The sequence below is a fragment of the Cetorhinus maximus genome, chromosome 3 (genome assembly GCF_964194155.1).
Source record: "Cetorhinus maximus chromosome 3, sCetMax3.hap1.1, whole genome shotgun sequence".
NCBI lineage: Eukaryota > Metazoa > Chordata > Chondrichthyes > Lamniformes > Cetorhinidae > Cetorhinus > Cetorhinus maximus.
In genome coordinates this window covers 176,190,800-176,218,577 of record NC_135881.1, presented here as the reverse complement: position 1 = coordinate 176,218,577, position 27,778 = coordinate 176,190,800, and the positions used below count along the sequence as shown (strand labels likewise).

At 43.3% G+C, this 27,778-nt stretch overlaps 1 protein-coding gene across 1 annotated transcript in view; it reads left to right on the top strand.

The window, feature by feature from the left end:
• The window catches only part of LOC144679053 (dyslexia-associated protein KIAA0319-like), a 116,746-nt gene that overhangs the window by 69,660 nt on the left and 19,308 nt on the right, over positions 1-27,778 (top strand). Inside the window, exons 10-12 of the mRNA XM_078539313.1 lie at positions 8,533-8,665; positions 10,361-10,506; positions 12,193-12,344. Coding sequence (XP_078395439.1) covers positions 8,533-8,665; positions 10,361-10,506; positions 12,193-12,344 — 431 coding nt within the window. The remainder of the gene's footprint in view (positions 1-8,532; positions 8,666-10,360; positions 10,507-12,192; positions 12,345-27,778) is intronic.

The following is a 27,778-nucleotide window of genomic DNA, read 5'->3' as shown; positions in this document are numbered from 1 at the left end:
TGCTGCTGTCGTCCTCCCTATGGGTGTCCAAGGGCCGCTGCCTGACTCATTGAGGAGAGAGAGAAGCTGGAGTGAGAATGAACTGCCCTGCAGTCCTCTTGCGTTACATACTGTAGGAGGCCAAGTATGGCATCAGTGATGGAGTTCAGCCTGCACAGCAGTGCAGTACTGATGTCCTGGATCAAGGTCTCTGGCGGCCGCCATCTTGCAGCATTGACTTTGGTGCACCGCATGCCGGCACTATCACCTTGGACTGAAGGCAGACAGATTTCTCCATTGTCCCTCGCAAGCTGAGGAGTGCACCAGACATCCCTTCCCGATGTTCCCAAGCTTGCCTTTGCAGCTCCAGCAACAGAGGCATGACCGAGTCCAGAGACTCATCATTTGACTTGGACTCAGCAGACTTCTGGCCTCCAGCAGTCCTCTGAGTGCCAGAAACTTGGGTAGCCCCTGCCACTGCCTGCTGTGGATCAGACAGTGCGATGTGCTCACCAGATGTGACTCCGGCGCTACTCTAGAACTAGGTTCCACTGAGGTGTGTGTCTCTGCACTAGTGGAGGGTGTGGGTGAGCGATGTAATGGGTCTTCCAATTAGGGTGTCATCAGATTCTTCTTCTGAGGCGTCTTCGGGGCTTGAGCCCAGGACCTGACTTGTAGACCGCCTCGGTTGCTTCCCAGATGTGCCTGCAAAAGCAAGGAGAGATAATTAATACATGGCAGGGGACTGCGGAATGGGAGAACTAACTCTCAGCATGGTTGTCTGATCGATATTGCACTGTGGGACCCTCACTTGGGTAAGCACCTCCAACCTCACGGGTGAATGGCCCAGATCGTGCCAGCCAGCTGTATGACTGTCTGTGAGTTCCTTGATGTCAGGCATTCCTCCACCTCTCTTTTATCGTGTGCCAGCTTGTCCTTCATGAAGACAGACGGAGAGATTGTACGCAGGACGCATGCCAGGCCAGATGAGAAGGATGCCTGGCACGTGTGAGTGGTGCCATGGACAGGATGAGGACACAATTCGCAGGGCAGGCAAAGGTGTGTGAGAGAGTGAATGGTGATGTCCCTTGAACTGGCAGTGAGTGAGATCCCTGTGGATGTGTGATGAGCTTGTGAATGTGAGTTGAGAGCGATGAGACAGGTGACCCTGGCAGAATAGAGGAGATCATTCATCCTCTTTTGGCACTGGGTGGCTGTCCTCTTTTGCAGGGCGTTGGCACTGACCACAGCTGCCACTGCCTGCCATGCTGGATTGGTGACCTAGCTTGCTGGTCTTTGCCCAGAGCAGGAGTAGAGGACTTCACAGCGAGCCTCCACTGCATCCAGTAGGCATTGGAGGGAGGAGTTGCCAAATTTGGGGGCAGCAGCTTCCTACCCCTTGAAGAGCGCCAGCTCTTTGCAGGGGCGACTTTTAAATATGGCTCCATGGCTACTGAAGGCCTGAGGTGATGGCGGGTTGGGTGAATCAGAGGCTGCCCCACCAGCATCCTGGCGTGTTTCCTGTGAATGGAACGTTAATGAGGCAGGATGAATGTGCTGCTTTAGTTAACATTTTGCACCTGTACTGAGCCTGAAAAGTTTAATCTACAATATAAAACCCTCCCAGCACTGAAAGACATTTCCAGCTTGCAAACGTCCAAGCTATTTTCTTTCAGAAACCTTCTGCAACAGTAACTAGCGTAAAATTTTAAAAGTTATACCAATAGATTTCTTAATTTCTAATATTTCTGAAATGGTGAGGCATCGTAGTTTAGATGTTGACTGAGATCTTACAAGAAACAAGTTTCAATTCCTCCAGTATCTGAGTGTTTATAAAATCTGTGGCTGCTGACCTGTGTTTTTCTAATTAAGGGAAAAGCATCAACACGTAAACTGGTGAGGAAGTCTAGTTTTTGCTGCGTTATTATCACTGCAAGCGATTGTAAATGTGATTGACATGAGCAAAGAGTTAATGAGGCGAAATGTTGTGCTATTAGCACCCCATGTATGCAAGAGGCATAGCAGCATAACAGCACCTGTAAGACTGGATCTCTGCGCAGGTTGTGCAGGCGAACAACAACATAGGAGACCTCCTGCCTGCAACAGGTGGTAGCTTGCAAATTATAAGCTAATGACATTGACTTGGCACTGTAACTGCCTTCTACATCATTCCCTAGTCTTTATCATGTAGGTATGAGACAGAAACGGGATTAGGCCATTCAGCCCCTTTAGCCATGCCATGCCATTCAGCTAGACCAGAGCTGATCTTGGGGTAGGATTTTTAGTTCGGCGGGCGTGATTCTAACTGTTGCGCATGCCTGCCGACCGAAATATCGCACGAGCGCGGGATGATGGGGCGCTCACCCGATGTCATCATGCACTATTTTATGCTTGAGCTGGTCGGGCGCGCGCCCGCATGCCAAGCTAAAAATTCCCCAGTTCCCTGGGTTTCCGGCATTGCTAAGCAGTACTGGTATGTCCAAGTTTAACAGGATGGTAAGAAGATTGATTCAATAATTTTTATTACACACCCATTTTTTCAGTGTACACAATGGCTCCAACTTTGAAGTTATGACCACAGGCTTGACAGCAAACTACATGTCACAACTGCCTTAACATTATTTACTAGATGGTTCTTCAGAAGCAGCCCAGTTCGAGCATATCAACTTTTGTGCTGTACTGCATGAAAGAAATCATGACATGGTGATGATTAGCAAGCATATCCCTGATTAGTCACCCAAGCAAGACGCGAGCAAACATAATCATGAGTCATTGTCGCAAGTTATTTTTGTTAGGTAAGAGTATCAGGGGAACTAAGGCGCTTAAATGGAGTTGAGGTACAGATCAACCGTGATCTAATTGAATGGTGGAGCTGGCTTGAGGTGCAGAGCTCTATTTCTGTTCCTATGTCATATCTACATGGCAAAGTGTTTGAGCCAGCAGAGAGCCAGATGCATTGGGGTGGCATTTGCTTTATGAGCAACTGCAATGTCATGAATAGGTACAGAAAATAACCAAAAAGGCTAATGAAATGCTGCCTTTATATGTAGAGGACAGGAATACAAGGAGGCAGAGGTCATCCTGCAGCTATACGAAGCCCTGGTTAGACCATGCCTGAATACTGTGAACAGTTCTGGGCACCACACCATAGAAAGGATATATTTGCCTTGGAGGGAGTGCAGCATAGATTTACCAGAATGATAGCTGGGCTGGGATTTTCAAAGGGCTGTGGGGTCAGGACCTGGTGTGGGCTTTGAAAATTGTGGTCCTGGATGTTGTCTCAGGATCCCAACATCTCCAGGACAGTTTCCAATTTTCAAAGGGCCGGGAGGGAGCGGGAAATACACTTGCTGCCACTTAACGGTCCCTTAAGCTCCTTAAGGGACTTGTTAAAGGGGGTTTGTCTGTTTCCGAATGCTATTTTCAAACCTTTTCCACTCTTGTGCGCATGAGTGCGCAGCTATCGGGTTCACCAAGGTGCCGAAATAAATTTCTGTGGAATTGTCTTTGAAACAAACCTGTGGGGCCAACTGTCGCTGGCATAAGCACTGGTCCTGGTCACACAAGGCTGTTGTCCACCTCAAACAACCTCCATGGTCACCTCAGGAGCTACCTTTTCTGATTGGCAAGGCAGCGGCAGTCTCCAACATGGCTGCCACCTCTTTCCTGCCTGCTTGCCAGGTGGGCAGCTTCCACCTTCTGGAGGCACTCAGTTCCTCTCATTGGACTCCGACCTCGCCTCCTGGCCAATTAGACCATTTACATTTAAAAATGCATCAGTGATATAGTTCAGGACCCAGAATTCATCCAGGGCAGAATTTCACCAATTATCGCCTGCCCAGCGTGAAACGTGAATGGCAATGCTCAGCACTGCCTGTGTGGGCAGGGGGGTGTGGAGTGCGAGTGGGGTAAGCCCATGTGTGCAAGTGCCATTTGCAAATCTCCCTGAGGCACAGAACTGCCTTAGGGAGATGAACAGATTTAAAAAAATAAAGATTTAAAGATTTTATAAATGTTATAAAACATGTTCCACCGCCCCCCCCCCCATGTGACTCTGTCACATAAGCAGGGACATGTTATTAATGAAAAATGAGTTTTTATTTTATTTTAATTTGCTTTTAGAAACCTCATCCCACCCGTGGATGAGGTTTCCAAAAATGTTTCACCTGCCTGCCAGCCGTAAGGTTGGACGGGTAGTGAAAAATTTCTTTGAGTTAACTTTTTAATGGTCTTAATAGGCCTTTAATTGTCGGCGAGCACACTGCTGACTCCGGTGCGTGCCCACTGACCGAAGTATCATGTAAGTGCTAATGACTTTGGGACACTCGCCCGACGTCATTGTGCATCATTTTACGCTTGGGTCTGGTATGCGCCTGCCCGCTGCGCTAAAAATTTTACCCCGGGTGTTAGGTTCCAGACCCTGCACTGAAAATCTGGCCCTGGTTCATCAAAGGTTAAATTATGAAGAGCGATTTCACAAAGTAGGATCATATTTCCCAGAATTTGAAAGGTTAAGGGTGATTTGATCAAAGTTTACAAGTTTTTAAGGGCAACAGATAGAGAAAAACTATTTCAGTTAGTTGGGGAGTCTAGGACTAGGGAGCAGAGTCTAAAAATTAGAGCCAGACCTTTCAGGAGTGAAATTGGGAAATATTTCCAGGGATGAGGAACAAATTCTGACCTTGTCAGCGTCATGCTCACATCCCTTGAAAGAGTTGAAAAAAAACACAGGGTTGTGGAAGTTTGGAACTCTCTCCACAAATAGCATTTGGTGCTAGATCAATTGTTAATTTTAAGTCTGAGGTTGATATATTTTTGTTACCCAAAGGTATTAAGGTATATGGGGCAACAGCAGGTACATGGGGTTAGGTCACAGATCAGTCATGATCCCATTGAATGTTAGAATCAGCTTGAGGAACTAAATAGCCAATCCTGTTCTCTATATTCCTTTAGAGCTAATAAACTAATGTCTGTCCAGTCAGCTGCTATCTGAAACCTGCCACCATCTCCTTTCAGGCTTGCTAGAATGCAGACTTATGAGCAGGTGGTGTGGAATCATGCGGAGAGCCACCTTCTTGACAACCACCTCTGTTGCAGCAGCCACCATCAAACAGGTTGCTCTTGCCACTTGCTCATGTACTCATGCCCATACATGAGTTTTCCTTTTTTGTCCATCACATCTTAGTTACTTGCCCCTTCAGTCTTGTAAAAGGTTGCTAATGGGCAACTACAAAAACAACTTGTGTTTATATAGCATCTTAAACATAATAACAATTCTCATGGCATTTCCAAGGAGAGTTGCCAGATAAAAATTGGCATTGAGCCATATAGAAATGTTAGGACAGGTTGCCAAAATTTTGGTCAAAAATTTTAAGGAGCACCTTGAAGGAAGATAAGTGGAGAGGTTTAAGGAGGGAGTTTCAGAGCTTGGCACCTGGACGGTTGAAGGCATGGCCTACAATGGTGGCGAAAGAAGCCGGGGATGCACAAGTGACCAGAATTGCAGGAATGCAGAGTCTTTGGAAGCTTATAGAATTGGAGGAAGTTGTAGAGATAGTGGGGCAAAGCCCATGACGGAATTTGAATATGGTGAAAATTTTACTTCAAGGCATTGGTGAACCCGGGGCCAATATAGGTCAGCAAGCATGGTGGAGCATCATTAACTGTCTTCACCTAACCTCATAGCATTTTCCTGCAGGAGATTCGGGGAAGGTCCCAGTAGATTGGAAGATAGCAAATATAACTCCATTATTCAAAAAGGGATGGAGACAGAAAGGAAACTACAGGCCAGTTAGCTTAACATCTGTCATAAGGAAAATGTTAGAAGCTATTATTAAAGAAGCTCTAGCAGGGCACTTGGACAAGCTCAAGGTCATCAAGCAGAGTCAACATGGTTTTGGTTTTGTGAAAGGGAAGTCGTGATTAACCAACTTATTGGAGTCCTTTGAGGAAGTAACATGTGCTGTGGATAAAGGGGATCTGGTGGATGTACTGTACTTAGATTTCCGGAAGGCATTTGATGAAGTGCCACATCAAAGGTTATTGCGGAAAATAAAAGGTATAGTGGTATAGGGGGTAACATATTGGCATGGATAGAAGGTTGGCTGGCTAACAGGAAGCAGAGAGTAAGCATAAATGGGTCTTTTTCAGGTTGGCAAGATATAACTAGTGGTGTGCCACAGGGATCTGTGCTGGGGCCTCAACTTTGGATGAAGGCATGGTTTCCAAGTTTGCTGATGATGCAAAGATAGGTAGGAAAGTAAGTTGTGAAGAGGACAAAAGGAGGCTACAAAAAGATATAGATAGATTAAGTGAGTGGGCAAAGATCTGGCAAATGGAGTATAATGTGGGAAAATGTGAAATTGTCCATTTTGGCAGGAAGAATAAATGAGAAGCATATTATCTAAATGGTGAGAGATTGCAGAGCTCTGAGGTGCAGAGAGACCTTGGTGTCCTAGTGCATGAATCACAAAAGGTTAGTATGCAAGTGCAGCAAGTAATTAGGAAAGCTAATAGAATGTTATAATTTATTGCAAGGGGAATTGAATACAATTGAATAATAGGGAGGTTATGCTTCAGTTGTACAGGACGCTAGTGAGACCACATTTGGGGTACTGTGTACAGTATTGGTCACTTTATTTAAGGAAGGACGTAAATGCGTTGGAAGCAGTTCAGAGGAGGTTTACCAGACTAATACCTGGAATGGGTGGGTTGTCTTATGAGGAAAAGTTGGACAGACTAGGCTTGTATCCGCTGGAGTTTAGAAGAGTAAGAGGCGACTTGAATGAAACATATAAGATCCTGAGGGGTCTTGACAGGGTGGATGTGGAGAGGATATTTCCTCTTGTGGAAAAATCTAGAACTAGGGGTCACTGTTTAAAAATAAGGGGTTGCCCATTTAAAACAGAGATAAGGTGAAATTTTTTTCACCCAGAGGGTGTTGAGTCTTTGGAACTCTCTTCCTGAAAAGGAGGTGGAAGCAGAGTCTTAGAATATTTTTAAGGCAGATGTGGATAGATTCTTGGTATGCAAGGGGGTGATAGGTCATCGGGGGTAGGTAGGATGCAGATTTCAGGTTACTATCAGATCAGCCATGAACCTCTTAAATAGCGGAGCAGGCTTGAGGAACTGAATGGCCTACTCCTGCTCCTTGGTCGTATGTAACATGTACTTCCGCAGTGAAAGTTGAGATATACAAATGTTTCTCTTAGCACAATGCTTTATGTGTGCGAGAGTTTGAGTATGAGTGTGAAGGGTTAGATTTTCAGACTCTAACCTCTCAAGTTGTCGTGAAGCTTAATAGTAGTTTCTGGTGATTTATGAGGAGCAAACCTAACGAAATAACAAACTTCCAATTTCCTCACAGGTGCCTTTCACAACCAGAAGCAAGTACATTTTTTTTTTAAATCTCTGAAGGTGAAAAATGTAGGACAGCGTGTTCTTGCTAGATACTGCTGCAGCTGCTTAATTAGATGCTGAAGCAAATTATTACTGACTTTTTAAAAATTCTTTCATGGGATGTGGGTGTGTCACTGGCCAGGCCAGCATTTATTGCCCATCCCTAATTGCCCTTGAGAAGGTTGTGGTGAGCTGCCTTCTTGTACCGCTGCAGTCCATGTGGTGTAGATACACCTACAGTGCTGTTAGGGTGGGGGATCCAGGATTTTAACCCAGCAACAGTAAAGTATCGGCAATTTAGTTCCAGGTCAGGATGGTGAATAAGATTGGAGGGGAATGTGCAGGTGCTGGTGTTCCCATGCATCTGCTGCCCTTGTCCTTCTAGGTGTTAGAGGTTGTGGGTTTGGAAGGTGCTGTCGGAGGAGGTTTGGTGAATTGCTGCAGCGTATATTGCAGATGATACACACTGGTGCCATTGTGTGTTGGTGGTCGAAGGAGTGAATGTTTAATGTGGTGGATTGGGTGCCAATCAAGTGGGCTGCATTGCCCTGATGCTGTTGAGCTTCTTGAATGTTGTTGGAGCTGCAGTCATCCAGGCAAATGGAGAGTATTCCATCACACTCCTGACTTGTGCCTTGTAGGTGGTAGACAGGCTTTGGGGAGTCAGGAGCTGAGTTACTCCCTGCAGAATTCCCAACCTTTGACCTTATAACCACAGTATTTATGTGACTGGTCCAGTTCAGTTCACTTTCTGGTCAATGGTAACCCCCAGGATGTTCTTGTGGATGTTTTTTTAATGTAGTCTACATTTTTTGTTATGCCCTTGGTCAAATGGTAAATCTGTGCCCTTTTTTTGAACCAGCCTTCCAGACATTTTATGAAAACTGGTACAGACCTGCCAATAAAGAGTGAAAATGTCAAGCTACAATCCAGTGTAATTCTTCACACTGTAATATTAAATAGAAGGCACATACAGTTCATGAGCAATGCTTTGAATTGCATGCATGAATTCTACCCAATTCCAGATAACTATGCTTGTTGTGTGCAGGATAATATTCACTCTTTAAGACCTTTTCCTCTATTTTGTACACAGTCTATAAGTAAGTACATTAATGGGCCCTGTGGAATTTATTGCATTGTTATTCATTTCTATAGAGAAAAACAGCCCCCCAGTAGCTGTTGTGGGCCCTGACAAAGAATTAATTAGCCCGGTAGAAAGTACTACTTTGGATGGAGAAGCAAGTACTGATGACCAGGGTATTACCTCATATCACTGGGAGAAGATCAGGTAACTAACGATTGGAACAACAGTCTGTGCCATTTCGTGTTTTGGTGTTTCCATCCTGGCTTTCACGGTTGTGACAAAATGATATTTTTTAGAATCCAGATCAGTGTAAAAACTGAAACATAAGCCAATGGACACTTTGTTATGCATGGATTTGGCAATTTCTAAATTCTTCTTTTCCCATGAATTGTTACTGAAGCTACAGAGATCTGAAAACATAAATATTGTTCGAGTTCCTTACATTAACTTTGTTTAGTTATTTTTATAAACATCTTTATTTAATCAAGGCTTATAAAGTCATTATGGTACAGAAGAAGGCCATTCAGCCTATCAAGACCATGCCAGCTTCTGTAGAGCAATCCTGTCAGTCCCCTTCCCTCGCTCTAGCCCCATAGCCCCTCAACTTTATTTTCCTCAAATTCTCATCCAATTTACTTATGAAATCATTAACTATCTCTGCTTCCACCACCCTGTTCATTTGAAGCCTTTCCTCGTTCTGTTACAGCTGAGATCCAATACCTGGGAGCTGGAATAACTGCCAGTTGGAACTCAGATAAATGTATAACACTCAGAAATGAAATCAGTGTCTTAAAACACTGAAGCCATTCAGCCCACTGGGCCTGTGCTGGCTCTTTGAAGGAGCTCTCCAATTAGTCCCACTGCCCTACTCTTTCACTGTGGTGCTACAAATTTTTCCCTTTCAATCATACATCTAGCTTTATTTTGAAAGTTTCTATTAAATTTATATCCATCGCCCTTTCAGGCAGTAAATTGCAGATCACTCACTGTGTTGAAAAAAAATCCTTCTCCCCTGGCTCCTTGCCAATTATCTTAAATCTTTGTTTTCTGGTTACTGATCCTTCTTATTTCTCCTTATTTGTTTCATCAACACCCTTCATAATTTTGAACACCTCTATTAAGTCTGCGCTTTAACTTTTCTGCTACAAACAGAAGAATTCCAGCTTCTCTAGCCTTTACACATAACTGGAGTTCCTCATCCCTGCTATAATTCTGGAATATCTCCACGAAGGTTTCAGATTATTTTCAGCAATGTGTGAAACGTAGTAGAATTTTAACTGCTTTTTAAATTAAAAGCTGTATTAATAAATCTAATTATTGTATATTAAAATTCCAATCATATCATACACACATGGCCCATAGCAATAATCAGTGTTAATTGTGCAATTTAGCAGAACATAGCTGGAAATTTCCTTGGAGCCTGTCTGCTTGGTTACTTTCAGTCTCAGCCACGGCTCAATAGTAGCATCCTCGTTGGAAAATTGTGATTTGAAGTCCCACTTTAGAGATTTGAGCACAAATCTAGGCTAACACTCCCAATGCAGCACTGAGTGCATACTGCTGCACTATCGGAGGTGCTACCTTTTAGATGTGATGTTAAACCAAAGCCCTGCCTACCCCATCTGGTGGACATAAACAGTCTTATGCCACTGTTTTGCAAAGAGCTGGGGAGTTCCCTCTGGTTTCCTGATCAACATTTATCCCTTATATCATTGAAAGACAAATTCTGATCATTATCACGTTGCTGTTTGTGGGAGCTTGCTGTGCACAAATTGGCTGCTGCACTTCCTTCATGACAACGGTGGCTCTACTTCAAAAAGTATATCACTGGCTGCAAAGTACTTTTGGATGTCCTGTGGTTATGAAAGGTGCTGTATAAATGCGAATTCTTTCTTTCAGTGGTCCTGATGTAAAAGTTGAGGATAGTGACAAGGCTGTGGCCACAGTGATGAGGCTTCATGTTGGTACATACCAATTCAGGTTGACTGTCACTGACCAGCAGGGTCTAAGCAGCTCAGAGACAGTGGCAGTCACCATCAAAGAAGGTCGGTAAAGTGTACCCAAATTTCAGCTGTTTTAAACTGCGCATCCATTGCAATATTCCAGTGTTCTAACTGTGCATTTTTTGTTTGGTTCTTAATCTCTTTATGCTGAGGGTGTTTTTACAGTACCCGCCAGGTTAGTGTTTCATACAGAGGAAAAAAATAACACCATTATATCTGTGGCTGGGGAAGGTCCAGGCCAGAGTTTTCTTGTAATCAGCTGCAGGTGATTTCTGAACATATTTGCCATTATGACATTCTGGTGCTAATCCTTCAGTGTTGCTGCTGTGATGTGTCCTAAGGACATAAGAAATAGGAACAGCAGAAGGCCATTCGGCCTCCTCGAGCCTTCTCCACAATTCAGTAAGATCATGGCTGATATGATCTTGGCCTCAACTCCACTTTGCTGCCTGTTCCCCATAACCCTCGACTCCCCTATGGTTCAAGAATTTGTCCATCTCAGCCTTGAACATATTCAGTGAGTCAACCTCCACTGCTCTCTGAGGTAGAGAATTCCAAAGATTTGTGATCCTCTGAGAGAAGAAATTCATCCTCACCTCTCTCTTAAATGGCTGACCCCTTATTCTGAAATCATGTCCCCTGGATCTAGATTCCCCCATGAGGGGAAACATTCTCTCAGCATCTCTCAGCCTGTCAAGCCCCCTCAGAACCTTATGTTTCAATAAGATTCCCTCTCATTTTTCTAAACTCCAATTAATATAGGCCAAACCTGCTCAACCTTTCCTCATATACAATCCTTTCATCTCAGGAATCAACCTAATGAACCTTCTCAGACCTGCCTCCAATGCAAGTACACCCCCCTTAAATAAGACCAAAACTGTACTCAGTATTCTAGGTGTGGTCTCACTGACGCCATGTACAGTTGTAGCAAGAGTGCAAAGTCAGTCTCTTAACTCACTGTAAAGAACAGAAGAAAATCTAAACTTAATAAAATCACCTAGTGGGATGAGTCATGTTAAATGAGAAGAACAAGTAACCTGACGTGATTTTAACATTCAGATCATTGTTAGAAGCTGCTCGAACTTCATTCTCTTATCAGCTCCTAGTTATTCCATGTTTTGTGCTTTGAGGTTAAATGAACTTCCAGGTATTGCATATTTTATATTATACTCAGTATATGAGGGTAATTGAAACCACAGGTATACCACATTCTTCCCATGGTAGACTCTATGTAAGCGTAAAGACGCTTCAGCTATTCCATATTCTCCATATTGTACGTATTACATAAAAATATATTTTGTAAAGCTGTGCTGAGATTCTCATTTCTGCTACTGTCATTGTGTATGATAATAACTCTCACCTTGTACCTCTGCTGTCATACCCCATGTCCTACATAACTAACTTCCTGATGCTCAACAGAAGACTTGATTCCATTTTACTGATGAACTTGACTATTATTCCATTCCCTGAGGTTGATTCTCCAGTGATATGGTGCACACAAAAAGTATTACTTGGAGTGCTGGGAAATGAGTGTCAGCTTGTGGTATTACTGGACTCTCAGGCAATCTCATACTGAATGTGTGCCTTCACCCACAATGTTTAGATGTCTTTTCATACCAGTATTATTCTCAAAAACTTAATTTATGAAACCAGAAATTCTTACATTCTTAACTGTTGACTTAAATGATGTCCCAGTGAAGACTGATGATTTTTGAATATATCTTTAAGAAACCAATAATCGTCCGGTAGCCAGCGCTGGAGGTAACCATTTTTTGGTATTGCCCAATAACTCCATCACCCTTGATGGCTCCAACTCCACTGATGACCAAGGCATTGTATCTTACCTTTGGATGAGAGATGGGCAGAGTCCTGCTGCTGGTGTGAGTATCTAATTTTCAGTCACTATGAACAGCTGCATAACTTCACCTATTCTTTAACTTTTTACCTTTTGGACTGCTCTCTGTAGTAAAGGTCTTGAAAGGGAGAAAATAATGTACAAAATGAAAGTTTTAAAAATGCTACAATGTTGCTTGTGGGAAAGTAATTGTTCTTGCACCATCAGACTTTGCCAGGTTACAAGCGAATGGAAGTTAAGGTGATGCTTTCTGACGTTCCTTCCATAACTCAACATGATAGCTGAACAGCTATCCCAGAACATCTGCATAGGAAACAATAGGGGGCCATGCGTTTGGACTAAGTGCTGTTCTCAGAACTTCACAGTCCTGGGCAACTACAGTATTGTCTGGTTACTTTGCAACCCCAGCTGAGCTAAGCCAGGAGTGTTACAAGAGAGTAGGATAGTTTTATGCAGCTCTTATAAAATATAGAATTCAAAATTAACAACACTTGCCTTTATATGGCGCCTTTAAGATAGTAAAACATCCCAAGGTGCTTCACAGGAGTACTGTGTTTGTGCCTCGGAGATGTGCAGAGATGACACACATTTATTCAATGCTTTAAAATGTCTGCAGCTACGAGCATACTTTCAGTTTCTCGTTGTCTGTCATCGCACCCATAGGCTTTAACTACACAGCACACAACACAGATCAGTCAAGAGACACCTAGGCCAGAATTTTACGTCGGGTGTAAATTTGCACGAGATGATGTCGGGCAAACATCCCTATGTCATCACGCACTCTAACAATATTTTGCTCGGCGGGTGTGCGCAAAAATTGGAAGTGCGCCCACCGACAATTTAGTGGGCGATTAAGCCCATTAATTGTGCAACTGTCTCTGATTTTTCGTGGCCCGTCCAACCTTACAGATGGTGGCCGGTTAATTGGCCAGGCGGCCTTTACATTTTTCGTCAAAGCTCATCCAAGGGTGGGATGAAATCTCCATTATGAAATAAAATAAAAATAAATATCTGTGGAAAGCATTTTTATAAGGTATATTTTCAGGTGCTTGACTTTGATGCGTGGATTTTTTTTTTTGCGGCTTTTTAAACCTTTATTTCATTGTTTGAATGTCTGCAGCTCCTTGAGGCAGCTGCCTGTCTTCAGTGAGCACTCTCGCAGCGCTCACCTGCGCCCATGGTGACATCATCGCCCCTCCTCCTCCTGTCCCCACCCCGGCAGCACTGAGCTTTTCAGCGCACGTTTCACACTGGCTGGCCTTTAATTGGCCAGCCAGTATGAAATTGCGGTTGGGGGCCAATCGTGGTCGGCGGTCTGTTTCCCAGCCGCTCCCAGGCCTGCCAATCGCGCGCACCCGCCAAAGGTAAAATTCAGGCCATAAAATCAAACACCGAACAATTGAGCAAAACATCTTTTCTCCCTTGTAAAACTAAAAGAACTTGTTTTAAATTAAACCATCCTAAACAACAAGCAAATGTACATCGAGTAATTTCTTAGTGTTCAGAGTGTTCATTTTCTCCAAGTACAGAAATAGTCTTTGAGATATGACAGTCGCTGATGACAGCGCTGAGATCTACGAATTTGAGGTTGTGGTTCCACCTGTTCACCTCGATGAGGCAGATGATCAATATCACAGTCACTCATCAGAGAAGGAAATGTTTCCTTATAAACACAGTCCTTGAAATATCCTGGTCTGCTCACTATCAAGCACCTCACGTTCATGTTGTCAACCAACAGATAAGGGTTGGTACCAGACAATTTGGTCCTGATAGAGATGATGCAAGTTTGTGATCTCAGTTGGCCATTTGATGCAAACCCAATCTCCAACTTCGAATTGTGGTGCCTTTGCTCATGTTTGCTTTTCGAAGATAATTTTCATAATATTAACAACAAAAAACTACTGCGGATGCTGGAAATCCAAAACAAAAACAGAATTACCTGGAAAAACTCAGCAGGTCTGGCAGCATCAGCGGAGAAGAAAAGAGTCGACGTTTCGAGTCCTCATGACCAGTTCTGCTGAAGGGTCATGAGGACTCGAAGCGTCGACTCTTTTCTTCTCCGCCGATGCTGCCAGACCTGCTGAGTTTTTCCAGGTAATTCTGTTTTTATTTTCATAATATTTTTCTGGTTTATTGTAAAGCTGGTTTATGGGGGTAAATAGTTAGGTCTGTCTGTGTGTGTGATTTAATTACATTTTGTAGCCAAGCAGGCCGCAAGTTAAAGTTAACTGAAGAAGTAAGGTTTAGAAGTATCTTTAAAAAATGCCAAGTAGGTAAACATGGTTGGGATTTTAGCATGTAAGGTGTGATGGGAATTTGCATTTTTAGATAGATGGAAGGGATCTCAGTCTGTTTACAACTAGACAAGCAGGTTAAGGAATGTGTTTATTTTCCCTAAGGTTTACTGACAATATATATGACAACATGAAAGTTTTTATGTTGTGAGGGAGATACAGTTTCAAAGACATATGAAACAATCGAATTTACATATTAAAAAGGAGAGAAACAAAGATAAAACAGAATGAGGCTATGTGTCGGGGGAAGGCATTGTGAGACCTAACAGAAGTGTGTGAAATAGTCTTAATGAAGCCTCCAGTACTTGTGCATACGCCTGCTGTCTACAGAAACTGGACCTGGAGAATAGTCATTTTGAATTCCATTGCCCAGGGTATTGTGTTAATTTGCTGGATCTGTTTAAAATCTAAAATCTATTTTTGGACCTTTGCCTTAAATGGGGTGTAACTGGGAGTCGGGTTAATTAGAAATTTTAGGAGTTATTTTAATAGTAATTTGTAGACCAGTGTATATGCTTGAAATATTTATTTTTTTGTTAATAAATATTTTAATTTAATTTTTTAAAAAAGAATTGGTGGACTTATTACTCCTGAATTCAGTATGCGCATCTCGAAATAAATACAAATTGCAAAACTGTGGTGCTAGTACAATCAAGTTTCCCTCATGGATTTGATCCACCTGACAGACATCATCTGCCGTGTCATAACATATTGGGGGCTCTTTGTGGGATATTTGAAATTCCTTGATTGGTTTGGAGTTGGTGAATCTTAAAGTTACAAGTACAAGGAAAACTTTGAATTCAGGAGTTGATTTGAGGGATTTTAAAGTGGTAAAACTGCAATCAACGCAAACTGGAGGAACAGCACCTCATCTTCCGACTAGGCACTTTACAGCCTTCTGGGCTGAATATTGAATTCAACAACTTTAGATCTTAAACTCCCTCCCCCCATCCCCACCCCGTTTCTTCCCCCTCCCTTTTGTTTTTTTCAATAATTTATATAGATTTTTCTTTTCCCACCTATTTCCATTATTTTTAAATCTACAACTAATACCTTGTCAGTCTTTCCACCCCCCCCCCCACCACCCACTAGAGCTGTACCTTGAGTGTCCTGCCATCCATTCTTAATTAGCACTTTTCTTAGATAATATCACCACCTTCAACACCTTTTTGATCCTTTTGTCTGTGACATCTTTTGATTATCTGCTCCTATCACTGCTTGCTTGTCCCTACAACCACCCCACCCTCAACTTCTCTCCCCCCGCCCCCCCCACCTTAAACCAGCTTATATTTCACCCCTCTCCTAACTATACTCAGTTCTGTTGAAGGGTCATGTGGACTCGAAACGTTGACTCTTTTCTTCTCCACCGATGCTGCCAGACCTGCTGAGTTTTTCCAGGTAATTCTGTTTTTGTTTTGGATTTCCAGCATCCGCAGTAGTTTTTTGTTTTTAGCACAGCATTTGAAGTTGGAAGTGATACTTGACACCAGTGAGTCACAGCTGGAGGTAGTGAGACTTCAGTTACAAATGAAGAAACTTGAATTTGAGCAAGCAAGAGAAATGAAAAAACTTGAACCAGAGGCAGCAGAAAAAGAAAGGGCAGAGAAAGAAAGAGAAAAAGAGAGAGCATTTCAAAGAGAAATGGAAATGCAAAAATGTAACCTCCAAAGGGAACCGTTAGCAATGGCGGAGAGGGGGAAGGAAAGAGACACAGAGTACAAACTTAAAAAGTTGGACTTTAAAAAAGGGACCTCAGATGCCGAGGAACGTTCTGATGATGAAAAAACCTTTAACCTAAAATCCAGTGGGGAGACGTTTAAATTTGTGCAAGCTCTTCCAAAGTTTGAAGAAAGAGATGTGGATGTGTTCTTTATTTCATTTGAGAAGATAGTTAAACAGATGAAATGGCCACAAGAAAAGTGGACATTGCTTTTACTGTCTAGGTTAGTGGGTAAAGCTCCTGAGGTTTATGCTTCACTGTCAAAAGAAGAGTCAGTAGATTATGATGCGGTTAAAAAAAGGCTATTTTGAGTGCATTTGAGTTGGTTCCTGAGGAACAAATAAGGCAGAAATTTAGGAATATAAGGAAACAGCCTGGGCAAACTTATATTGAGTTTGAGAGAGTAAAACAAAGTAATTTGACTGGTGGATTCAGGCATTAAAGATGGAGATAACATATGCAACTCTTAGAGAGAGAATTTTTTTGGAAGAATTTAAAGATTCAATTCCTTCAGTAGTGAGAACTCATGTGGAGGAACAGAGGGCTGATTCTGTAAGACAAGCAGCAGAGATATCTGATGATTGAGTTATTTCATAGATTTAAACCTTTTATTCGTCACCTTTTCAAATCAGAGAAGGATAGAAAGTGGGAAGGTGAAAAGAAAGTAGGTAGTCAGGGAAGAGGAGTAGGTGAAAATTCCCAGGAAGTTTTTTCTCAGACTGAAAAGGAAGGTGCTGAGGGTAGGAGTGACACTCGAAAATTGAGGTGTTTTCATTGTAATAAAGTTGGGAACACGAAGTCAATGTGTTGGAAATTACAGGGAAAATCTATTGCAATTATTGGAATGCAGAAAAGTTCTGGAAATAGAAGTACTGTGGGTTCTGAGGTTCAGGCACAGGAAAAATCAGTGGTTTGTGTACAGGTATAGCAGGAAGAATCAGTGATAGGTAAAGAAGTGGGAATGTGTTTACAATTTACCCAAGGGAGTTCTGAGGAGCAGGTTGCAGAAATATTTAAAGATTTTGTATGTGAAGGGGAAGTCTTTCCATGTGTACAGGGTGGAGCAGGAAAAGATATTAAAATTTTAAGAGACACAGGGACTAGTCAATCCTTACTGTTGTGGGATAGTGATATTTGTTGTTCGAAGGGAGTATTGCAGGAACAGGTGATAATAAGTGGAGTTCATGGAGATGCTAAACCTATTCCATTGTGGAAGGTAAATTTAAAGAGTAAGTGGAAAACAGGTGGAGTGATTGTTGGAGTAGTGGAAAAATTGCCCATTGCAGGGGTTCAATTTATTTTCGGTATTGATATAGCTGGGTCACAGACGTGGGTAATACATGTGGTAATTGAGCAGTCTGTAGAGGTGTTTTCAACAGAAGTGTTGTGGAAAGTAGATCCTGGGTTGTATCCAGATTGTGTGGTTACAAGATCACAAGCTCACAGGTTGAAACAGGAAGAAGAGGAAGTTAAAAGGCAGGGAAAAGGTTATCTGACACTGTCTTTGATAAGATTGTTCAAGAAGAAAGAATGGAAGGGAATGCAGCTGAGGTGTTTAGCTCAAGGAAGTTGGTAGAATTACAGCAAAAGGATATGCAACTGAGAAAGTTATATCAGACAGCATACTCAGAAACAGGCAGAATGTATTCAAAAATGTTATTACCTTAAGGGTAATGTGTTAAGGAGAAATTGGCGACTGTATCAGGTTTCTGCAGATGAAAAGTGGATGGAAGTACATCAGATTGTTATGCCATTTGAATATAGAAATGAGATACTGAAAATAGCTCATGAAATTCCAATGGGGAGACATTTAGGAATTAGAAAGACACAGATGAAAATACAAAAACATTTTTATTGGCCTGGATTGCATAGAGACGTAGCCAAAATCTGTAGAACATGGGGAGAAGATGGTGTAGTGGTATTGTTGCTAGATTGGTAGTCCAGAGACCCAGGGTAATGCTCTACGGAACTCAGTTCAAATCCCGCCACGGCAGATGGTGGAATTTGAATTCAATTTAAAAGTCTAATGATGACCATGAAACCATTGTCAATTGTTGTAAAAAAACCCATCTGGTTCACTAATGCCCTGTAGGGCAGGAAATCTGTCTCCTTACCTGGTCTGGCCAACATGTGACTCCAGACCCACAGCAATGTGGTTGACTCTTAAATGCTCTCTGAATGGCCTACCAAACCACTCGGCTGTATCAAATCACTATTAAGTCACAAAAAGGAATGAAACTGGATGGACCACCCATAATTGACCTAGGCACCGGAAATGACAACAGCAATCTCAGCCCTGTCGACCCTGCAAAGTCCTCCTTACTAAGACCTGGGGGCTACTGCCAAAATTGGGAGAACTGTCTCACAGACTAGGCAAGCAACAGCCTGACATAGTCATCCTCATGGAATCATATCTTACAGATAATGTCCCAGACACTGCCATCACCATCCCTGGATATGTCTTATCCCACCGGCAGGACAGACCCAGCAGAGGTGGCAGCACAGTAGTATACAGTCAGGAGGGAGTTGCCCTGGGAGTCCTCAACATCAACTCTGGACCCCATGAAGTCTCATGGCATCAGGTCAAACATGGGCAAGGAAACCTTCTGCTGATTAGCATGTACTGCCCTCCCTCAGCTGATGAATCAGTGCTCCTCCATGTTGAACACCACTTGGAGGAAGCACTGAGGGTGGCAAGGGCACAGAACGTATTCTGGGTGGGGAGCTTCAATGTCCATCACCAAGAGTGGCTCGGTAGCACCACTAATGTCCGAGCTGGCCGAGTCCTAAATGACAAATGCTAGACTGGGTCTGCAGCAGGTGGTGAGGGAACCAACAAGAGGGAAAAGCATACTTGACCTCATCCTCACCAACCTGCCTGCCGCAGATCCATCTGTCTATGACAGTATCGATAGGAGTGACCACCGCACTGTTGTTATGGAGATAAATTCCCACCTTCAAATTGAGGATACCCTCCACCATGTTGTGTGGCACTACCATTGTGCTGAATGGGATAGATTTCAAACAGATCTAGCAACTCAAGACTGGACATCCATGAGGCGCTGTGGACCATCAACAGATTTGATGGCAGCAGAATTGTATTCGAACATAATCTGTAACCTCATGGCCCAGCATATCCCCCACTCTATCATTACCATCAAGCCAGGGGATCAACCCTGGTTCAATGAAGAGTGCAGGAGGGCATGCCAGGAGAAGCACCAGGCATACCTAAAAATGAGGTGTCAACCTGGTGAAGCTATAACACAGGACTACTTGCATGCCAAACAGCAAAATCAGCAAGTGATAGACAAAGCTAAGTGATCCCACAACCAATGGATCAGATCTAAGCTCTGCAGTCCTGCTACATCCAGTCGTGAATGGTGGTGGACAATTAAACAACACACTGGAGGAGGAGGCTCCACAAATATCCCCATCCTCAATGATGGAGGAGCCCAGAACATCAGTGCAAAAGTTAAGGCTGAAGCATTGCTACAATCTTCAGCCAGAAATGCCGAGTGGATGATCGTTCTTGGCCTCCTCCGCAGATCCCCAGCATTACGGATGCCAGTCTTCAGCCAATTCGATTCACTCCGCGTGATATCAAAAAATGGCTGAAGGCATTGGATATGCAAAGGCTATGGGCCCTGACAATATTCCGGCAAAAGTACTGAAGACTTGTGCTCCAGAACTTGCGGCGCCCCTAGCCAAGCTGTTCCAGTACAGCTACAACACTAGCATCTACCAGACTATGTGGAAAATTGCCCAGGTATGTCCTGTACACAAAAAGCAGGACCAATCCATCCCGGCCAATTACTGCCCCACCATCAGTAAAATAATGGAAAGGGTCATCAACAGTGTCGTCAAGCGGCAGTTGCTTAGCAATAACCTGCTCAGTGATGCACAGTTTGGGCTCTGCCAGGGCTACTCAGCTCCTGACCTCATTACAGCCTTGGTCCAAACATGAACAAAAGAGCTGAACTCATGAGGTGAGGTGAAAGTGACTGCCCTTGACATCAAGGCCGCATTTGACCGAGTGTGGCATCGAGGAGCCTTAACAAGACTGAAGTTATTGGGAATCTGGGGGAAAACTCTCTGCTAGTTGGAATCATACCTAGCACAAAGGAAGATGGCTGTGGTTTGTTGGAGGTCAGTCATCTCAGCTCCAGGACATCACTGTAGGAGTTCCTCAGGGTAGTGTCCTCAGCCCAAACATCTTCAGCTGCTTCATCAATGACCTTCCTTCTATCATAAGGTCAAAAGTGGGGATGTTCGCTGATGATTGCACAATGTTCGGCACCATTGACGGCGACTCAGATACTGAAGAAGTCCATGTCCAAATGCAGCAAGACATGGACAATATTCAGGCTTGGGCTGACAAGTGCCAAGTAACATTCATGCCACCCAAGTGTTAGGCAATAACCATCTCCAAAGAGAGAGAACCCAATCATCATCCCCTGATGTTCAATGGTATTACCATCAATGAATCCCCCACTATCAACATCCTGGGGTTACCATTGACCAGAAACTGAACTGGACTAGCTATATAAATACTGTGGATACAAGAGCAGGTCAGAGGTTAGGAATCATACGACAAGTAACTCACCTCCTGACTCCCCAAAGCCTGTTCACCATCTACAAGGCACAAGTCAGGAGTGTGATGGAATGCTCCCCACTTGCCTGGATGAGTGCAGCTCCCACAACACTCAAGAAGCTGGACACCATCCAGAACAAAGCAGCCCCCTTGATTGGCACCACATCCACAAGCATTCATTCCCTCCACCGCTGAAGCACAGTAGCAGCAGTGTGTACCATCTACAAGATGCACTGCAGGAATTCACCAAGGCCCCTTAGACAGCACCTTCCAAACCCATGACCACTACCATCTAGAAGGACAAGGGCAGCAGATAGATGGGAATACCACCAACTGGAATTTCCCCTTCAAGTCACTCACCATTCTGACTTGGAAATATATCGTCATTCCTTCACTGTCGCTGGGTCAGAATCCTGGAACTCCCTTCCTAACAGCACTGTGGGTGTACCTACGCCACATGGACTGCAGCAGTTCAAGAAGGCAGCTCACAACCACCTTCTCAAGGGCAACTAGGGTTGGGCTATAAATGCTGGTCCACCCAGCGAAGCCCACATCCCATGAATGAATTAAAAAAATGTCAGGTGATAGGGAACCCACAAACAGTGATTAAAATGGCACCTTTAATTCCAATTCAAACATTTGAAGAATGTTTTACTAGGGTCCTGGTTCATTGTGTAGGACCCCTCCCTAAAACTAAGGCTGGGATTTTCCAGCCCCCTCGAAGGTGGGACCCACCGCAGGCGAGCCAGCGCCCCAGCCAAAAGTCCCATTGACTTGCGACGGGACCGGAAGATCACGGTGGTGGGCGGGTGCAGAAAATCCCCCCATAAAACTGAGAATCAGTACTTGCTGACAATGATGGATGTGTCTACAGGGTTTCCTGAAGTAATACCTTTGAGAAATATTATAACAAAGAGAATTGTGGAAGAGTTGACTAAAGTTTTTGCAAGATATGGTTTACCAAAAGAAGTACAATCAGGTCAGGGTTCAAGTTCCACGCCACAGCTGTTTAAGTAGGTAATGAACAGCTTGGGGATGAAACAGTTTTAATCAACAGCCCATCATCCTGAATCACAAGGGGCTCTGGAAAGATGGTATCAAACTTTAAAAACCATGATGAGGATAGTCAGGATTATCCACAGGATTGGGATAGGGGAATTCCATTCTTGTTATTTGCTATTAGGGATGCTCCTAATGCACTGACTGGATTTAGTCCTTTTGAATTAGCCTATGGTCATGAGGTAAGGGGACCACTAAAGTTAATTCATGAGAAATTAGTGGGTCAAAGTTCAGAAATTGCTCTCCTGGATCATATATCAAACTTCAGAGAAAGATTAGACACAGCATGTGAGTTAGCTAGGGAACATTTAAAGATATCACAGCAAGTAATGAAAGTGAAAGCAGTTAGTAGAGTCACAGTTGTTAGTTTGTTAGTGTTAGTTTTGTTACCAGTACTAGGTGACTCATTAAAGGCAAGGTATAGTGTGCCATACAGGATTGAAAAGAAACTGTGAAGTAAATTATTTAATAAAAACTCCAGATAGAAGAAAGAAGCAAAGGGTGTGTCATGTAAATATGCTTAAAAAGTACTTTGACAGGGAAGAGATCCAAAATGGTTAGAGGCGTGTAAAAGTTACAATCTATCATAAGTTCAGCCAGTGTCTTTCTGGTTAGAGTGTGTGTGATGGATCGAGAAGTGTGAAGTAGGATATGAATGGACAGTTCAAACCTTTTCCCATCCAACAGGCTAGCTCTCAGACTGTCCTTGATCGTCCAGTCGAATTGTTCAACACCACCATTCGATTGCATGCTGTATTGCAATATTAGATGGTGGTGAATCCCATAGCTTGCTGGGAGCTCCATGAACTGACTGGGAACAAACTGTGGTACATTGTTTGATGGTGTCCGGAAAACTTTATTTTGTAAACACTTGTCTAAAATGTTAATGACTGCAGTGGTTATTATGGAATTTGTCATCGTGATTTTCAGCCATTTGCTTTGTAGATCATGAACAACAAACAAAAAAATGTTGATTGCTTGGGGCTGCTTGTACTTCCCCAACATATCTACTTGGAGTTGTTACCATGGTTTTGTTGCATGGAGTTGGTTGTAAAGGTGTGGGACACGGTTTAACATACTTTTCATTGAATGTATATGCTATGCAGTTTCTAATGAAAATGAACTTCTCTATGTAGCGATCTATTGCTAGCCACCAGATTGTTTCATGGGGTCGTTGTTTCATCTTAACACCACCCAGATGTCCTTCATGGGCAAGGTGCAATACAGGTTGCTGTAATAATTTTGAGATAATCGTTCGAGTTCTGCAGGCAATATATTTGTCATCAATGTGAGCTCATTGCAAATTCTGTAGTATGGGACCGGTTCTTCCTCCATTTTGCGAGACTACTTGGTTTTTAGGTGCTAGCTTACTTTCTGTAGTATTATGCTGTCTGTCATCGATTCTGCTTTCAACTCCTCTCGTGAAACAAAATTCGCAGTCGTGTGTGAAATCACAGCGATCGCATAGACTTCGATGTCAAAAGTTGCTTTGCTATCACTAATGCTGTCTGAGATATTTGTACAGCTAAGCATCCCAGCTACTTGGTTGCGTGAACCCACGAGATACTCAACCTCAAAGTTGTTCTGATGAAGACAATCTGACCACCTGTAGATGAGTAGAAGTCAGATTTGATGTGGCTAACAACGAAGTCAGTGCATGGTGATTGGTAGAGAGTGAGCTTCCTACCCTGGAGGTACATGTGCCAGTGTTCACAGGTGTAGATGCAGGCCAGTGCTTCCTGCTCTCCAGTAGGTGTGGGTTCAGTTTCAACAATGGGCATGACATGTAAGTGATTGGTTGTTCGTTTCCTTCAATGTACTGTGCGAGTACAGCTCCAGTTGCATTTCCTGATGCTCTGTTGTGACATAAGTTTCCACATGTGGGTTGAAATGCATGAGGTGCTATCTTCACTGTTAACATGTCAGATATAGTTTGCTGTGTGACTGTCCATTCCCGTTGTGTATCTTTGCACTGTAGCTTTCGAAGAGGCTCCAAGATCTCTGCGTAGGTAGGAATCAATTTGTGATAAAAGTTGGTAGTATCAAGGAACAATGCCAACTCTTTCACATTAGACAGGGTTAGAACTCTAGACTCCAGTTCTGTCACTTCTGTACCCTAGAAAACCAAACCTGGATGTGGCGAATGTGCATTTGTCATTGCTGAGTGTCAAATTGTGTTGTGCAAGTTGAGTGAGCACCACTGAAATCACTGATGGTGTTCAGCTTTGTCCCTTCCATTGACAATGATGTCATTGAGTAGGTTGAGTGCCCCCTCAATGTGTGACAAGACTGAAGAAACAATCTTCTAGAATGCGCTGGGTGCTGAACTTCATCCATAGGGCATTCTGTGGTGCTGAAATACACCTTTGTGAGTATAAAAGCTGTAAGATATTGGCTTTGCTCCGCCAGTGGTATCTGAAGATAGCTCTGTTACATGTCGAGCCTCGTGAAGACTGTGGAGTCATGAAATAATGCTGATTAGTTCTCAGATTATAGGAAGTGGATACTTGTCTGGAATTATAGCTTTGTTAATCACCTGAGGGTCAAAGTATAGTCTAAGTTCACCATTTTTGTATCATGCATTGACTAGGTATGGTGTCCATGGGAATGAGTTGATTCACTCAATGATACCATCTGCTTCAAGTTGTTTCAGCTCCTGTGATACTTCGGCATGCATTGCAAACAGCAACCATCTCAAATTTTGCAAAACTGGCAGAATTGATGTGTCAACACGAGGAGCGTGACAGGACCCCTTAATCTCCCCAAATCCGGTAAATGAGGAAGGATACCATTGTATGTAGTCAGTGCCATCGATCACAATGTGGGCTCCGGTGTAAGTTTGAAGCTAAGCTTAGCGAAAAGGTTTACCTGATGAGGCTTCTGCTTGTGGCTACACAGACTGGGAACCTGTCCAAGTTGATGTTTTTGTAGCGCACTGGAACTATGATAAGTCATCGTAAGCTTAGAGTGTCAGTTGCACGAGTGAGAAATTGTTGTGAAAAATAATGATGGTAGAGTTTGTTGCTCAATATAGGTATTTTTGCGCCAACATCGATGAGGACTGGCGCTGACATGCCTGCAAGCTCTACTGTGCAATCCTTAAAATGACCTGGTGCTTTACTGTGGGTGATGCTATGGACATGCTGCATTTCATTCTCAGGAATGATGAACTGAAAATCTCCTTCTTTGACGACCTGTACATCTTTGCGAAGTGATTCATTTTTGAGCATGAATTTCACTTCTGCCCTCAAGCTGGATATGGTGCTGTGAATCGGTGTGTACCTCCATAATTTGGGCACATTTTTGAGGGTATCTTACTGTGCTGGGACAAGTGTTGATGAGTCTCTTTTTCCATAACCCTTGCATGTGACCCTGAGTCTGAGGGTGCAATTCTGTTTTACCTCTTCAGATCAAACAGGCCAAATACGATTTGGACTGCCAAGGTTGTGGCTTTTTCCATGGTTTAATCAGCATCCTCCATGAGTAGGTGTTCCCTAATTGGTGGAAATGAAGCTTTTCAATGAGTTGGTCACAAATTAGTTTCTTGGTTAGTGTGCTGAATTTACATGTGGAAGCCAACTGCTGCTTTTGTTTTATGGGCTTACTTTTTCCCTAGCATCTCTGGTGAGATGTATATTGTTCAATCATCACACTTTCCTTTGGCCCTAAGTATTTTTCAAGAGCACTTATCACTGTATCAACTGTAGACATGTCTTCTGTGAGCTGCTCAAATATTTACTGGCCTTTTGCCCCGAGGCAGTGGATGAGTATTGCCCTCATGTGGGTTGCTGTTACCTGTGGATTGTTCCTACCCATCGCAACCAAGTAGCTCTTGAACCCCGAAATCCATCCATCCTATGGTATGGGTGGATCTCTCAGTGAAGAAAGGAAAGGTGCTGGTGCCAGTAAACGTAAACTATTCTCCATCTTCATGTGTTTTGTGCCTCGGAGATGTGCAGAGATGACACACACCAGGTTCCATGTGTGAACAGGAGTTTTATTCAATGCTTTCAAATGTCTGTAGCTACCAGCCGACTTTCAGTTTCTCTTACTCTGTCATCACACCCACAGACTTGACTAACAGCACACAGCATAGAGGACATTCAACAGGCATGCTCAATCAAACATCAAACAACTAAACACAACAAGGAGCTTTATCAGATAAAATTTGACAATTAGCCACGAGATCTTAGGGCAGGTGACTAAAAGTTTGGCCAAAGAGATAGGCTTTAAAGAGCCTGTTAAAAGAGAAAAGAGTAGTAGAAGAGTTTTGAAGGGAATTCCAGAGCCCAGCCGACTGAAGGCATGGTTTCCAACCATGGGTCAAAGGTAGGGGCGCACAAGAGTTGGATGAATGTAGAGTTCTTCAAGGGTTATAGGTTAGGGGGAGGTTATAAAGATTAAAAACAAGTTCTATATTTTCTATCATTTGCTGTTTTTGAATGAAACATTACGAATTTTCAGTTGAATTGTTCTGATTGTAGATTTTAACATCAAGCAGATATATATAAAAGTTAAATCATGAAAACGAGCCATTCAGCTGCACCAGTCTGTCAGTGATGACCCTCCATGCGAGCAGACAGTTCCGATCATATGTACCCATCCTGTTTCCATGGGCTGAATTTTGCCATTGGCGAGCAGGGGGCGGGGCCTGCTCGCCAATGTGCAAAATGACACGGGATGACGTCGGGGGGATTCCCCGCTGTCATCCCGCCCCATTTAAATATTTAGGAAGGCGGGGGCAAAGCAAAATCAGCTGTGCGCCCGCCGACCTGTCAATGGCCAATTAAGGCCATTGACAGGATCATTAAAACAATTAAAGGACCTGCCTGTCCAACTTTAAGGCTGGCGGGCAGGCCAGGAGCCCCAGTGGGCTTCTGAAAAAACATTAAACCTCATCCACCGGCGGGATGAGGGTTCACGTAGGGTTTAAAACAGTTTATTAAAGTTTTAGTGACATTTATTAACATGTCCCATCTCGTGTGACATTGTCACTTGAGGGGGACATGTTAAGGATTTTTTTTCTTCTATTTTTAATGTTTATACAGCTGTCACCGATCTCCCTGGGGCAGCACTTAGCCTCAGGGAGATATGCACTCTTTCGTGCGTAAGCGCAAAAGAGCGCACTCTCGCATTTGGGGAATCCCCCCTTGCCCGCACAGGGAGCGCATAGCACTTCCGGGCATCACGCCTTAATTGGCCCGCCCACTTAAAATGGCGACGGGGATCGGCTTCCCACCCGCTGGAGATTGGGTCGGGCCCGCCCGCCCGGTAGGCAGAAAATTCTGCCCCATACCTTTTTGTCCCACTTTCCTTCATTCACCGATCTAATCAAATTTTGAATGTTGGCTTATCTCTGCCTCAATCATGAATTATACAGTCAGGTTAAAGAAGTTTCCCTTTCTCTATATTCTAAATCTCTTCTAATAATTTTCAAAATTAAATTAATTAGTATGCCTGTGGAGATGTATTGCAGATAGCAGCAGAACTCTCCAGTCTCAATTATCTTGTAGCTGGCAGCTTAACATTGGTAATTAGTGAACCCACAAACAAAAGATATTGTGCTTCCATTGCAAAACTTGTGGGTTAATTTGCCGGAAATCTATCAGCACAATCCAGTCTTTTCCATAATTTGTTCTGCACCTCTGAAGATCATAATTTATGTTTTAACTATAAATACTTTTAATAGTGATCCCTTTATACAGGGGGAAGAGCATGGATTCCCCCTTGGACAAGTGGCAGGCTTTAGAGTTTCTGGCAGTGTGGGGGCAGGTCAATTTCTAAGTTGCGTGTAC